Source organism: Bos javanicus, chromosome 29 (genome assembly GCF_032452875.1).
Source record: "Bos javanicus breed banteng chromosome 29, ARS-OSU_banteng_1.0, whole genome shotgun sequence".
Lineage (NCBI taxonomy): Eukaryota > Metazoa > Chordata > Mammalia > Artiodactyla > Bovidae > Bos > Bos javanicus.
In genome coordinates this window covers 17990232-18004251 of record NC_083896.1, presented here as the reverse complement: position 1 = coordinate 18004251, position 14020 = coordinate 17990232, and the positions used below count along the sequence as shown (strand labels likewise).

General features: G+C 58.4%; 2 protein-coding genes across 4 annotated transcripts in view; one reads left to right on the top strand and one right to left on the bottom strand.

Moving 5' to 3' along the window:
• USP35 (ubiquitin specific peptidase 35) overlaps positions 1-3199 on the top strand; it is a 64351-nt gene extending 61152 nt beyond the window's left edge. Inside the window, exons 11-12 of one of the 2 annotated variants that reach the window (XM_061407674.1) lie at positions 7-921; positions 2145-3199. In XM_061407674.1, the coding sequence (XP_061263658.1) occupies positions 7-921; positions 2145-2312 (1083 nt within the window). In that variant the 3' untranslated portion in view covers positions 2313-3199. The remainder of the gene's footprint in view (positions 1-6; positions 922-2144) is intronic. The other variant, XM_061407673.1, reaches the window with a different exon arrangement.
• Positions 3200-3982: 783 nt separating this feature from the next.
• GAB2 (GRB2 associated binding protein 2) overlaps positions 3983-14020 on the bottom strand; it is a 183638-nt gene continuing 173600 nt past the window's right edge. For both annotated transcript variants that reach the window (XM_061407675.1, XM_061407676.1), the window contains exons 6-10: positions 13102-13366; positions 11310-11400; positions 10949-11051; positions 8572-8697; positions 3983-7774 (exon numbers count right to left, since the gene is read on the bottom strand). In XM_061407675.1, the coding sequence (XP_061263659.1) occupies positions 7631-7774; positions 8572-8697; positions 10949-11051; positions 11310-11400; positions 13102-13366 (729 nt within the window). In that variant the 3' untranslated portion in view covers positions 3983-7630. The remainder of the gene's footprint in view (positions 7775-8571; positions 8698-10948; positions 11052-11309; positions 11401-13101; positions 13367-14020) is intronic.

The following is a 14020-nucleotide window of genomic DNA, read 5'->3' as shown; positions in this document are numbered from 1 at the left end:
GAGGAGGAGGAGGAGGAGGAGAGGGCAGCCCAGGAGGAGAAGGAGAAGGTGGAGGAGGAGAAGGAGAAGGTGGAGGAGGAGAAGGAGAAGGTGGAGGAGGAGAAGGAAAAGGAGATGGAGGAGGAGAGGGCGGCCCAGGACAAGGAGGAGGAGGTGAAGGAGAAGGTGGAGGAGGAAGAGAAGGTGGAGGAGAAAGAGAAGGAGGCCCAGGAGGAGAAGGAGGCGGCGGCTGATGGGGAGGAGGCGGCGGCCGGCCCGGGCCCAGGGACCCTCCAGAGTGCTGCGGCCGCCTCCGGGGACGGCTCCCGCTCGGTTCTGGACCTGGTCAACTACTTCCTGTCGCCCGAGAGGCTGACGTCAGAGAACCGCTACCACTGCGAGTCGTGCGCGTCCCTGCAGGATGCCGAGAAGGTGGTGGAGCTGAGCCAGGGCCCGCGCTACCTCATCCTGACGCTGCTGCGCTTCTCCTTCGACCTGCGCACCATGCGGCGCCGCAAGATCCTGGACGACGTGTCTGTGCCCCTGCTGCTGCGCCTGCCGCTGGCCGGGGGCCGGGGCCAGGCCTACGACCTGTGCAGCGTGGTGGTGCACTCGGGGCTGTCCTCCGAGAGCGGCCACTACTACTGCTACGCCCGCGAGGGCGCCGCCCGCCCCGCCCCGGCCCTGGGAGCCGCCGAACGGCCGGAGCCCGACAACCAGTGGTACCTGTTCAATGACACCCGGGTGTCCTTCTCCTCCTTCGAGTCTGTCAGCAACGTCACCTCCTTCTTCCCCAAGGACACGGCCTACGTGCTCTTCTACCGGCAGCGACCCGAGGAGGGGTCCGAGGCCGAGCCTGGCTCACCCCGCACCCGGGCAGAGCCCACCCTCCACAAGGACTTGATGGAAGCCATTTCCAAAGACAACATTCTTTTTCTGCAGGTGAGCAGACCCCCACGGGCTTCCAGCAGCCCACTGGCTCGGATTAAGTTGCTGCTCCTCTCTCAGAGTCTTTTCCTTTTTCCTTTGATCCACTCACCTCACTCAGTGCTGGGGAAAAAAAAATCAGTGCGCCAGACAGACCTCCTGCTTTAGAGGGACACACATTCAGTTCAGTTCAGTCGCTCAGTCATGTCTGACTCTTTGTGACCCCATGAACCCACAGCACGCCAGGCCTCCCTGTCCATCACCAACTCCCGGAGTTCACTCAGACTCATGTCCATCGAGTCAGTGATGCCATCCAGCCATCTCATCCTCTGTCGTCCCCTTCTCCTCCTGCCTTCAATCTTTCCCGGCATCAGGGTCTTTTCAACACACATTAGGAAGGACCGTTTCTTTATCAAGCTGTTGTGTGCTGGAGGAGGGGCTCCATGAGTAGTGGATACGAGTGGGTGGGAAAGGCCTTTGGGAGGGTTGCCCTCTCACTGTGCCAACTCCAAAGAGTCTAGGGTGGCATCACTTAGCAGTGAAACAGCCAGGGCTCTGAGCAGCGTGAGGCATGCTGCCGTAAACAGCTGGGGTGGTCACACCTGGACCCTGGCCTGCAGCACCTGGGTGGGGACACTGGGTCTGCTTTTCCATTTCCGCCGAGTCCTTCAGGGGGAGGTGGGTCTGGGGCCAGTGGTGAGGGGTCTCCAGGGCAGGCCCCAGCGCGGCAGGAGGGAGAGCTTTCTCCTCGGCAGAGTCTGTCCCTCCTGCCTCGACAGGAAAGAAGCCTGCAGAGAGGTCCTGGTGGGGGAGGAAGTGACCTTTGAAGTCTCTAGACTGTCTCCTCCAGGTGCCACCTGAGGCCCCTGTCCGCTGTTCAGTCTAGTAGTGGAAGTTCACCTCAGTAGAAGTGAGGTGCTGGGAGTTCAGTCTAGTCAGTGGAAGTGAGTTCCTTTTCTCCAGGGTGCTGGGAGCTTATACTGGGAGGGGAGGAGGAATGGTTTCAAAGCCTAGATACAGGATGGCTGTGGGTCCGGCCCTCCCATCCTCCGGCTGAGCAGGAGTGCCCTTGGGGGGAAGCTGGGGCTCTCCTCTGTGCCCGGCTCTGGGGCCCTCCCCAGGGGTGAAGCTCCGAAGGGCTGGGTGGCCGCGGGAGGCGGGGTGGGTGGTGAAGGGGGCACTGTGGCTTCAGAGCCTACGTTTGAAGCCTCCTGCTCCATCCCCATCTGTGTTTCCAGGAGCAGGAGAAGGAGGCGCGGAGCAGGGCGGCCTACATCTCCGCGCTCCCCGCGTCCCCACACTGGCGGAGGGGCTTTGACGACGACAAAGACGAGGACAAAGGCCCTCCTGGGGGCTGCGGCCCTGCCGGTGGCAGCGGTGGTGACTTTAACAGACTGGTCTTCTGATGGGAACCTTCGACCCACCCCTCAGCCCGATCTCGCTTGTGGGGTGCCACAGCCAACCTCGGGGTGGGGGGCCCAGGTCCCGGGCAGAGGCGCTCAGCCAGGTGGGGTCTGGGGGAGGCCATGGAGGCAGCCCCTTCCAAGGGCGAGAGCGATGGAGCAGGGGCTGCCGATCTCAGCCTGGCAGGCACAGAGACTCAGAGGCGGAGGTGAGACCCGAGCCCCTTAAACTGCCCTCGGGCCCCCACGCTGGGATCAGCCCCCTTAAGACTTGCACCTGAGAGTTGTGGTCAGCTTGGAGAAGCCGAGATGGACACTCCCTGGGCCTCAGCTCCTGCCCTGTGTTTGCCATCAAGTAGCAGTTCCCTTCCAGCTCCTTTCAGACGACAATCCTGTGTGTCTATAGCACAGACCTGAGGAGGGTCCCAGCCCCAGCATAAACAAGGGGCTGCGTGTCGCCCCTCCGGCCGCATCTTGCTTCTCCGAGGGGACTGAGGCGGTGTGTGTGGGTGCCGACGCTGTCCTCTTGTGAGGCGCGCAGGTGGGAAGCAGGCTGGCGCGGGATTAGAGAGGCACCCCCGCCCCCTCCCCGCGAGCAATGCAGAGGGGAAGGACGGCCGCTTAGCCCCCTCTCCTGCCTCAGTGCCTGAGAATGCCCCCTTCTGGGTACGAGAGAGAGTCCTTATTTTACTGCAAGTGTGTGTGTGTGTGTCTCACGACGTCTGTCCTGAGGGACGCTGGCTGGCTCAGCGCCTCAGCTGTTTGTCATGGTCCCCGGGGCTGGTGGGGAGCAGATACTGCCCGCGTTGTGCCCTGACACTGCTGTACCCTTTCTAAACGGAGCGGAGAGAACCAGAGTGTCAAACAGGAATAAAAAGAGGTTCTCTGAAGCCTTCAAAGCTGTCGTTCTTCCCGCTCTAGCCATGGCTTCTCGCGGTCTCTGGGCAGGAAGGCAGGGACACCCCCTTGCCCTGCCGACCTGCATGCTGCACCAGGGAGGTGAGTGTGCCCTGCACGGAAGTGCTGTGTAAATGTGAGGCCTGGTGGCCGGGATGTGCCCAGATTAGGGGGGGTTGACTCTGGAGGGATGGGTGCACAGGCTGGGGCCACCCAGACAGGACGCTGTAGACGGATTCATCTGTCAGCTCCTGGATGCCTGGAGCTCGCGGCTGCTCCCACACTCCTTTCTTACCCCGGAGAACCTGGGTGAGTGGGCTCAGGCCAGGAGCAAAGCAGCCTGCAGCCCTCAGGGCCTGCCCATCTGGGAACCTGGCACAGTGACGGCCTGGCCGGGGGCTTCCTGGGCTACAGTGGAAGAGCTGAGCTTTGGCCCCAAAGCCCACAGAGCCCCGAGACTCGGACCAGCGCAGGTGGGCTGACGGGTCTGTCAGAGACCGAAAGGTCATACTCAGAACTCACCTCTGTGGTCCAGCGCGCCTTTTAAGAAAGATGAGCGGACAGAGGTTGCTATTACTTCCATTTCACACACCAGGAATACAGATTCCAAGGTAAGGGGGATTCGCACTTGTTCTTACAGCCAGGAAAGGTCCCCAGTTGGCTCCTGTTGAGTGGAAGGTGGAGTGGCCGGGGATGGGGGCGGACCGTCTGGCCGAGGACCGCTGGCCTGTGAAGCCCGCCGCCCGCCCCCCGGACGAGGCAGACGCCGCAGCCTCTCTGCTTTCTTCTCACGGACTTTATTGTCATCTAGCTCCGCCTCCAGTAACAAGGGCCCTGCAAGCTCCAGGCCTGTGCCACCACCGCAAAAACAGGACGCCTGTGAACGCATTCCCATCCCACCCCAGACCTACTTACAGGATAAATACATGTTACATTTTTTTTTTAAAGAAAACAATAAATTAATAACTTAAGTGATTAGGCACCAACAGCGATTTGAAAAATTAAATGTCAATTTTAAATGGTAACAGGGCCAGAAACCTAAGACCAGGCTTCTTCCAGCCCATTTTCTCTTCTTGATAAAGCAATGATTCCGTGGAAAATGATTCTACATTTCAAGACACGTGTAACCAACAAACACATAAGAACACACACCACCAAATATCACACGCCAGCCCCACGGCAGACGGCCCACTGGTCCCCCGAAGAGGTCAGTGGGTTTCAGAAGGCTGCAGCTTGGTGCTCCTGTGCGCAGCCTCTGACGCTCGCCGTGCGCAGGACGGACGGATGGAGAGGGGAAGGACACACCGACTTCCCTCCTGCCCCGTGCTCTGCTTCCAGCTTCCGGAGCTCCCTCAGAGGGCTGTGGGCAGGGCAGGGTGGGGTGGCCACAGCTGGGGGCCTTAGCCCCGGGGCAGGCTGAGAACCATTGTGCTTCTGTCCTAGGGATGGGACGCTGTTGAACGGTTTCGAATGTAAAAGTTACTGCAATCAGGTCTAGGGAGGGCACTGGGTTAACTGGCCCTCAAGACAGGTCACAGAGCAGGGAACAGCCACAGACAAGGCCTCAGCGCCCAGCTGACCCCACCAGTGGGGAAGAGACACAGCTCCCTGCAGGCACTCCTCCCTGCCTCTGACCCCGCGGAGTGGGGGAGCTGGACCAGGAGGGGACAGCTGCTGCTCCTGGGAGCCCCAGGCAGGAGGGGGCTCTGCTGGCTGATGCAGGGCTTCCTGGGGTCTCCGTCCACGCCGGGCCACCAACAGAGGTGAACTCTGAGCCACCGAGGGAAATCTCAGACACCTGGTACTTGGGGCTTTTGAGCCCCAAGTCTCTGCTTTCAGCAGTCTCTGCTCCCGCCTCCACCCTAAGGGTTTGGAGGTTGGAGGAACCAAGAGCTGGAGGGAGGCCTCCTTGGAGGTTAGATTTGAACACCTCCATCTCTCGAGACTCCAACCAGTCTCACTCACCTTATGGCACATTCGGAAAACATTGACATCATTAGGGCACCTGATGATCAATAGGGAATGATACTGGGAACTGACGCATCCATACCTGGGCCCACCTGTAGCCTCTGGGGTGGGGGTGGGCGTACCATTCAAAGCCCTGCCGTATGAGACTGTCTGCAGAGGGCCCTAAAGGGACACAGGGCTGGGCAGTGACCTACCAAACCCTGCCCAGGGTAGGCCACTGCCACCATCACCACTTCATCTGTGCGAACACCAAGGCCTTGCTGCTGCTGAGGGCCTGGCCTGGGCCCATTCTCCCAAAGGTCTCCTGTTCCCAAAGCACAAGTCTCTCCATCTTCCTCCACTAGAGCCCAGACCCACCCTCCTTCCTCTAAAAATCTGACCCTTCTTCCCCTCCGGCCAAGTCAGGCACCCGCTTTTCCTAGAAACCACATTCCCTGATCTGCACACCTCCCCACTCCTGCCCACACACCAGCCTCCTGGAGAAGTGGTCTTGACTTCTCCACACATCCCCAGCTTTGAGTCTCTCACGGCCATCATCAACGTGTCCTTGTCTTTTTTCCTGATCGAGCGTGACCTTCTCAAACACAAAGTCTGATTAACTCCTGTGTCCTCAGGGTGCAGTCCAGACCTGGCCACAGCAGCCGCTGCCATCACCTAACTGAGTTGATGTGACTAATACTAGGAAGAGTTCTCACCTGTTGAGAGCATCTCTCCCAGGACAGAGTACAGTCAGGCCTCAGGCTGCTGAGGGGGTGAGTGTGTGTGTGTACACACGCTCACAGGACCAGAAAGGTGAGCAGCAGTCACCTCCCTTAGGTAGGGTCAGAACTCATTTCTTTTGGAGGAAGAAGGCCTGTTCTCCCCAGGGTAGGATGAAACAGCTGGTCCATCCAATTGCCTCTGAAACTTTTTAAAAATTTGGCGAAGAACTTTAACATAAGAGAGTCTCCCTCCCCAGACTTGGGAGAAGGAGCCTGGGGGTGATGCCCCCCTTCTGTCCTGGCAGAGGGTGACACCGACCTGGGGGCCTTTCCAGCCCTGCCCTTTCCTGTCCCTGTAGCCAGGCCTGAGTCCAACAGGGCACCTGGGACTCCACAGAGCAACAGCGGGTGACCTGAGCTGACTGGGCACCAGGCCACGCCCTAACCTTTCCTGGGCCCTGCACAAACCTCAGTTGGAGGGCACAAGCCACCAACCACCCTGCCACATCCTCGGGGCTCTGTTCCACCCGCCGTCCGTCAGTCCTGGGGACTGCCCTCGCCTGCCACCAAGCCAGCTGCTCCCCGACAGCGACGTCACCAATCCCTTTCTGCTCAGCCTGCGCCTCCGCGGCACTGCCGGGGGCTCTCTCTCCGGCAGGCGTGCTGGGTGGGGCGCAAACCCCACAGCCCCCACCCCAACTCTCAGCCGCCCCAGCTGCGCCGCCCGTCTTACAGAAGAAGCTCACTTGCTGTGCCGTCTCCATGCCAGTCCCGGGCACCCCCGGGTGCCTCCGCCCAGGCTGTCCCAGGGTGGCCCCTCGGTACCCCCACCCCTGCACGTCCCGCTTGCACCCCGCGTCACCCCCCCACCAGCTCCACCGGCCCCCCCTCGCCATGCTGGCGCCCCCGCCCCCACGCTGTCACCCAGCACAGTCCAAGCCTTGTCCAGAGCGGCGCCTCCAGGCTGGCAAGGTCAGGGGGAAGGCTCTCTGTCCCGGACAGCAGAGCCAGCCTGGTGCTTCACGTTCCCAGGGGCCGGGCCCCACAGCATCTGTCTCCCCATCTCCTGGGCTCTGAGCCCCCCTCCGTGTTCTCGGTGGCCGGTTGTCCCCAGCCTCTCCCTCCTTCCACATCTCCCACTCCTGAAAGTGGGGGGCTGCCCCGAAACCCCTGCGGGGCTCCACTGCCCTTCTGTGTCTCGGGCTCTAATTCCTCTGTCCCTCAAGACGGTCTCTGACCTTCCCCCGCGGCTCCTCCGCCTTTAGGTGGCCTTGCCCCGCCCCTGTCAAGGAAGACCGTGTCCACACTGGCCTGCTGATCCTTGGGTGCCTGGTCAGCAGGACGATGTGGCCTCTTCTGGGACCGAGGTGGGGAGCCCAGTAGCTGGAGGCCCGACGGTGAGGTGGGGAATCAGCTCGAGCCGCGGCCCCGCCCCCGCACATCCTGTAGATATTCGGGTCTGAAGGGCAGGCGGAGGCTTAAGGATGCTTTTTGGCAAGAGCTCTAACTAAGGTAGGATGGCCATTGCTGATAAAAATCAAAGGTGGGCCCGGAGAGGGCGGAGGAAGTGCCTCCATCAGGCCCTCGCCTCCCAGGGCGAAGGAGTCAGGGTCCCTGATGCCAAGTGCTTTGAAGGCCAGACTGGCAGAGGAGAGAGGAGGTGGGCAGGAGGGCGCGCTGGAGAGGCGAAGGGCAAGAAGACAGGGAGGCCGGCTCTGCAGACGTGGCCTCTGGGCCCCTCCCTGGCACGGGGTGTCACAGCTTTGCGCCCTTGGAGGGCTCCGAGGACTGCCGCACGTCTGTCCACTCCTGCATGGTATTCTGCAGGGCCTGGGTCTTCTCCTTGTCCACTTGAACGTAGTCCACCTTCTCGTCGGAAGTGACCGATGATGTGGATGGCTGGGGGACAGGCCAGGGAGGTGAAGGGGCTGTGAGTTAGCGTAACGTGGGGAGCAACAGGTGGCTGTTCCTGAGTGGTGTCAGGGCGAGGAGATGGGCTTCTACCTGCCTCTCTGACCTGTTTTTTCCCCCTCAAAGTGGCCTGTAGAGCCTGACCTCCACCTTGCACCAGCCCTCCTCCTGCTCGATGCCACAGCCTCTGCCAACCCTCTTGCTGTTGCAGTTCTGAGGGGACCCAGGCCCTTCCTTGGGTCCAGGCCTCCACCCACTCCCCGTGGCCCCTTGTCCAGGAGAGGGAATTGGGCAGGCGCCACCAAGCGCCAGCTGCAGGGCTCTGTGGGGGAGCGTGGTGAGCACGCACAGCCGCCCTGGGTGGAGGGGACTGTGTCAGTGCTGCGGTCGGGACCCGGCAGCTAAATGTGCCTCTGGGGGTGGGGTGGGTGGGGTGCGGGTATGCCTTTCGCAGGCTGTGCCTGGACAGCGCATTCTCAAAGAGCTCAGCACCGGGACACATGATCCCCGCATCTCAGCTCTGTCACAGATTCACACGTGATCCTGAGCGGATCACGACTCTGTGTGTGCTCATCTGTCCAATTGCATGGTGAGGGGAGGGATGGGTGGATGGACGAGGGCCTGTGGACTCAGGGTGCCTGAGTGCTGAGGCTGAGGGCACATCAGCCCACTTGAGACCCAGACCTCAGGGCAGCCCAGCCGGATGAGGCCCCTGGCCTCCAGGACCCCTCCCCCCAGGGCCCCTGGAGCTCAGTGGGACCACCCCCCACTCCCACCCTAGGCACCTTGCGGTGGGGGCTCGGGGAGCTCGGCTGGAAGTCCAGGGCCAGATAATCCACACTGCCAGTGCTCTTCTTAGGGGCTGGGCTGTTGGTGCCGCTGGGAATGGGAGATGCAGACACGGGGTTTTGCTATCACAAAGGAGGGGAAAAACTGTTAATAACTTCAGGAAGTGGACTAACCGACCACTGGGGGAAAAACATGCCTCTGGGAGTGAGAGCAGCTAGCTCACCAAAGGCCTGCTCTGTGCCGGGGACAGCCCGTGTTCCTGTTTAAACCCTCACAACAATCCTGTAGGCATTATTACTTCTCTTATTATTTTTTTTACAATGAATATAAAACTGGTTCAGAGAGTTAAAGCAACTTGCCCAGGGCTGCACAGCTGGTGGGCAGGGCAGACCTTCCAGCCTGGGCTGCCCTCGCTGTGCCGCGCTGCCTCCTGCCTGGGCCGTCAGGCCGCGCCTCACCCTCCCTGCCTCCCAGACCGGCCCTCGCTCGCTGCCCTCAGAAGGGAGCTGTGTCCAGTGTGCGCTGGACCAGCCCTGCTTCTCTGGGGCTCCCACCACAGCCTGGAGTGGAGCAGTTACCCCGCAGCAGCCTGGCCCCCAGCCTGTCCCAACTCCTCAGGGGTCACTAGAGAGGGACCTCGTCACCAGGCGGCATGAAGCCCTGGTCCCCCAGCAGCTCTCGGATGACCCACTGCAGGGCCAGTCTCCCCAGGCGCTGAGGCCAGCTTGTCTGGCTCTCTCCTGAGGACGCCTTCTCATGAGAAAGGCGACAGTCCTGTGCTGCGCTTCGGTTCCTTCACTTGACGGGTGGGTTCGCGCTCTCACTATATGTCTCTTACATGTCCATGTGTCTCTGTGTCTCTCACATGTCTGTGTGTCTCTGTGTCTCTCACATGTCTGTGTGTCTCTGTGTCTCTCACATGTCTGTGTGTCTCTGTGTCTCTCACATGTCTGTGTGTCTCTGTGTCTCTCTGTCTCTCACACGTCCGTGTGTCTGTGTGTCTCTCACATGTCTATGTGTCTGTGTCTCTCACATGTCCGTGTGTCTGTGTCTCTCACATGTCTGTGTGTCTGTGTGTCTCTCACATGTCCGTGTGTCTATGTGTCTCTCACGTGTCTATGTGTCTCTCATGTGTCTATGTGTCTCTCATGTCTATGCGTCTCTCACGTCCGTGTCTGTGTGTCTCTCACATGCCTATGTGTCTCTCTCACGTCTATGTGTCTCTCACATGTCCATATGTCTATGTGTCTCTCACATGTCCATATGTCTATGCGTCTCTCACATGTCCGTGTCTATGTGTCTGTGTCTCTCACATGCCTATGTGTCTCTCTCATGTCTATGCGTCTCTCACATGTCTGTGTCTATGTGTCTGTGTCTCTCACATGCCTATGTGTCTCTCTCATGTCTGTGCGTCTCTCACATGTCTGTGTCTATGTCTCTCTCACATGTCTGTGTCTCTCACATGTCCATGTGTCTATGTGTCTGTCTCTCACATGTCTATGTGTCTGTGTCTCTCTCACGTCCATGTGTCTACGTGTCTCTCACATGTCTGTGTCTACGTGTCTCTCACATGTCTGTGTCTATGTGTCTCTCACATGTCTGTGTCTACGTGTCTCTCATATGTCCGTGCAGCTGCACCCTGGGCAATCCCCGTGGCCCACTCTGTGAGCGCCCCCCCAACACGTGCGCTTTCCTGCCGCGGGGCACTCAGTGGACGCCCATACTCCCACGCCTCCTCCCAGTCATGGGGACAATGGGATGAACACATGAGGAGACCTTTTGCTTCTGAAGTTTTAACAGGATGGAACAAGGGGGTTAACTTGGGACGCTGCCCCAGTTCTTCCCTGTAGGCTCCCCCGATGACGATTCTGAAACACGGTCTAACTGCCTGGCCTGTGGACCCTTGCGTGGCCCCCACGGGACAAGTGCAGGCTTCTGGAGATAGCATTAGGGGTCCTTCGTGGTCTGACTTCTAGTCCAACCTCCCCGCTGGCCGCCCCCACCTTCAGCCAGAGTTAATGACCATGATTCTCCGTGTCCCCATCCACATGGCCATCTCTGCCCAAGACCCCCCGTTTGCCCACCCTGCTGTGATCGCCCGTCCTGTGGGTGCGCCCCCATAACATCGCCTCTCCAGGGCACTGACCACACTGCTTGGGTCACAGTCGTGAGAGAGGCAGGCCTCCTCTCCTCCCTGAGGGCAGGGACTGCATCTTCCTTGCCTCTGATGACGAGTCCACAGAAACTGACATGTATGTGCTCCAGACAGACAGACAGACGAGTAGCAGCACACTGCCCTGGGGCTGGGGTGAGTCAGCGGGCTGGGAAGTGCGGAAGCACTAGGTGGGCTCCAGGGGTCCCCAGAGGACTCACCATAGGGACGTAGTTCTCTTCACTGTCTCCGGAGTCGGTGCTGGTGATGCTCTGTGTAGAGATGGGGCGGCAGTACTGGGAAGAGCTGGGGCTGAAGGAGTGGCTGTTGGGGGGCGAAGACAGGGAGTAAACCCTGGGTACGGCCAGCCTCCTGCCGGGCCCTGGACCCCACACCTCTGGACAGACCTCTGGCCTCCATTATCAGACTAAGATCTGACACGGAGAGGGGACTGTCTTCCCTTCATCACAGAAGAGGAAGCCAAGCCCTGAGCTACCAACAGCATCAGGAACGTGGCGGCCTGTTCCACTCACCAACCCACTGCCCCATCCCAAGCTCTCGCATCCACAGACAGACACTCACATGGCCCTGGACCAAGACCTGGTGATGGGGGACTTGAAGGGGAGCTCATCGATGACGGTGTTGTTTCTCAGGTCAAGTGGTGTTGGCTTTGCTGCAGCAAGAACAGAAGGTCGATTCATCAGCCAATGATGACAAGGCCACACATACAGACCCTTACACATGGCACACAAGTGCGTTGAAAATCCCTCCTACTCATCCCAGTTATACATGGGGAGACGAGGCTCCGTGAGGGTATACGATCTCTGCTCATGAAGTCATGTCTTCAGATACCAAATTATCTATTCCTCACACTGTACTGATGGCAATCATACTTTCAGATCTAAAATGAGCACATGGGCTGTGAAAACATTTGTGACTGAGAATGAAAACAAGAGATGATATCTGAAACATCATGGAGAAGGCCACCATGAGCCCCCCTGCCACTTCTGGGCCAGGACTGTGGAGCCTTCTATGGAAGAAGGTGAATGTCACAAGGCCCTGAGGGCTCCGATTCAAATGCTGAGCTCTGCATTCTCTGCTGACCGGACCCAAGGGGGCTTCTGTCTGCCCACTGACTCTGCTTCTCCCCTTGAGTCCCTGCCCCTGATGCAGGCCTGCAGAATGTGGTCGAGGCAGACCCGGAACCTGAACTGCAGTTCTTCTTCCTGGTCTAAATGCACCAGTCATTGTCTTAGATGCTTTACTTCTGAACAAACCCAGGAAGTAGGCATGACCATCCCCACTTCACAGATAAGAAAACCAAAGGCTCAGAGAACTCACATGATTTACTCACTCACACTCCTAGGAAGCACATCTACCCGGTTTGAGAGCTCAGTACTTCCTTTTATAGCAGAGTGTATCTTTTAATGGAATACTCTGACAATTCTACCTTTTTCAGCCCTAGAGCTAATAAAAATCTCTTATCCTTGAGTTGCACTTCATACACTACGAAGCATATTAAGATATATTATCTATGCCCTTCAATGTCTCTGATAGGCATGTTTTAAAAAAAATTAATTTATGTATTTTAATTGGAGGCTAATTTCTTTACAATACTGTAGTGGTTTTTGCCATACATTGACATGAATCAGCCACGGGTATACATGTGTCCCCCCCGTCCCGAACCCTCCTCCCACCTCCCTCCCCACCCCATCCCTCAGGGTCATCCCACTGCACTGGCTTTGAGGGCCCTGTCTCGTGCATCAGACTTGCACTGGTCATCTATTTCACATGGTAATTAATATACATGTTTCAATGCTATTCTCTCAAATCATCCTGCCCTCGCCTTCTCCCACAGAGTCCAAAAGTCTGTTCTTTATATCTGTGTCTCTTTTGCTCTCTCACATATAAAGTCATCGTTACCATCTTTCTAAATTCCATATATATGCATTAATATACCGTATTGGTGTTTTTCGTTCTGACTTCATTCTGTATAATAGGCTCCAGTTTCATCCACCTCATTGGAACTGACTCAGATGTTTTATACTTCCCACTTCACAGATGAGAAGCGAGGCATAGGGACAGAGAAGGATTCGTTTACAATCACATGTTAGCAGGTGGCAGGGCTGCAACCTGAATCCATCCTATCTTTCTGATCCCTGCACTTCTGCATTCTGGTAGCCAGTCCCTACTGGGATGAATTTGGAGAGTGTGTAATGTGTGTGCGCGCACATGTGTGTGTGTATTTGGGGCGGTTTAGGCTCCAGAGGCTGTCACTTCCTTGCAAGGCAAGTTTAGGATCCACGGGATCCCTAAATGAATGCACAGTCCCTGAAGAGTGTCCAGAGCTGGGCTGGGGAAACCGTGGACTTACCCTTCCGGTCAGGTTTGAGGTTGCGGTTGACAGGGGGTGGCTGGATCTCACTCCCTCTGCTGGAGCCTCGGTGCAGAGAGAGGGCTGAGGAGGGGTAGCCGAGTGAGTCAAAGTGGTGCGGCCCGGGGCTCATGGGGATGTAGACACTCTGGGAGTTATCACCGGCTCGCTCCAAAGCCAGCAGGGTGGAGGAGCCTGGGTTCATGGGCACGTAGTTGTCCTCGGAATTGGTGCTGTCTGATCGACCCACGACTGCTTTCGCTGGCTAGAAGTGGAGATAAATACCGCTGTTACCAGGGAGAGGAAAACAAGAGGGGGTGCAGATCTGTACACCCAAGGGCAAGAGAAGACGGAGCTGGGCGCACGGTCAAGCTCTAAGGCAGACCCTGGGAAAACCAGGTAAGAAAGCAGCGGGGAGACAGGAAGAAACGAAGCCTGTGGGCCTCTTCTAGCTTCCACGATCCCTTGAAGCTTACTTATAATTTGTGATAAACCTTGTATAAAACATCCACAGGCTTTCTGGCTGCCTGACCACGTCAGAGGGCCTGGGTCACAGGTTTGGTTCAGGACCCGCCCCCCTCCTCAATTCCACACTCATCACTGGAGGTCAGCGGCTCAGGCCCTGGGCAGGGCAAGGAGCCTCTGGGGGGCCTCAGCGCTGGCAGGCGAGGCCTGGGTGGGCAGGCTTCCCCAGGGCAGCTCTCAGTGTGACTGCCGGGCTGCAGTCAGGGCTGCAGTGCGGCCACCACCCTGGCTGCAGCCTTCCTCTACCTCCTGTCCTGTCTGCTGGATGCATATACACCTAAGCTGCTTTTGTGCACGATCTTCCCAGGGAGGCTGAAGGCAGGCCCTCGTCGACGTAGCTGGGCCCGACACCCAGCAGGGCTATCATCGACGCCCTCCTGAAGGCGGCCTGGGA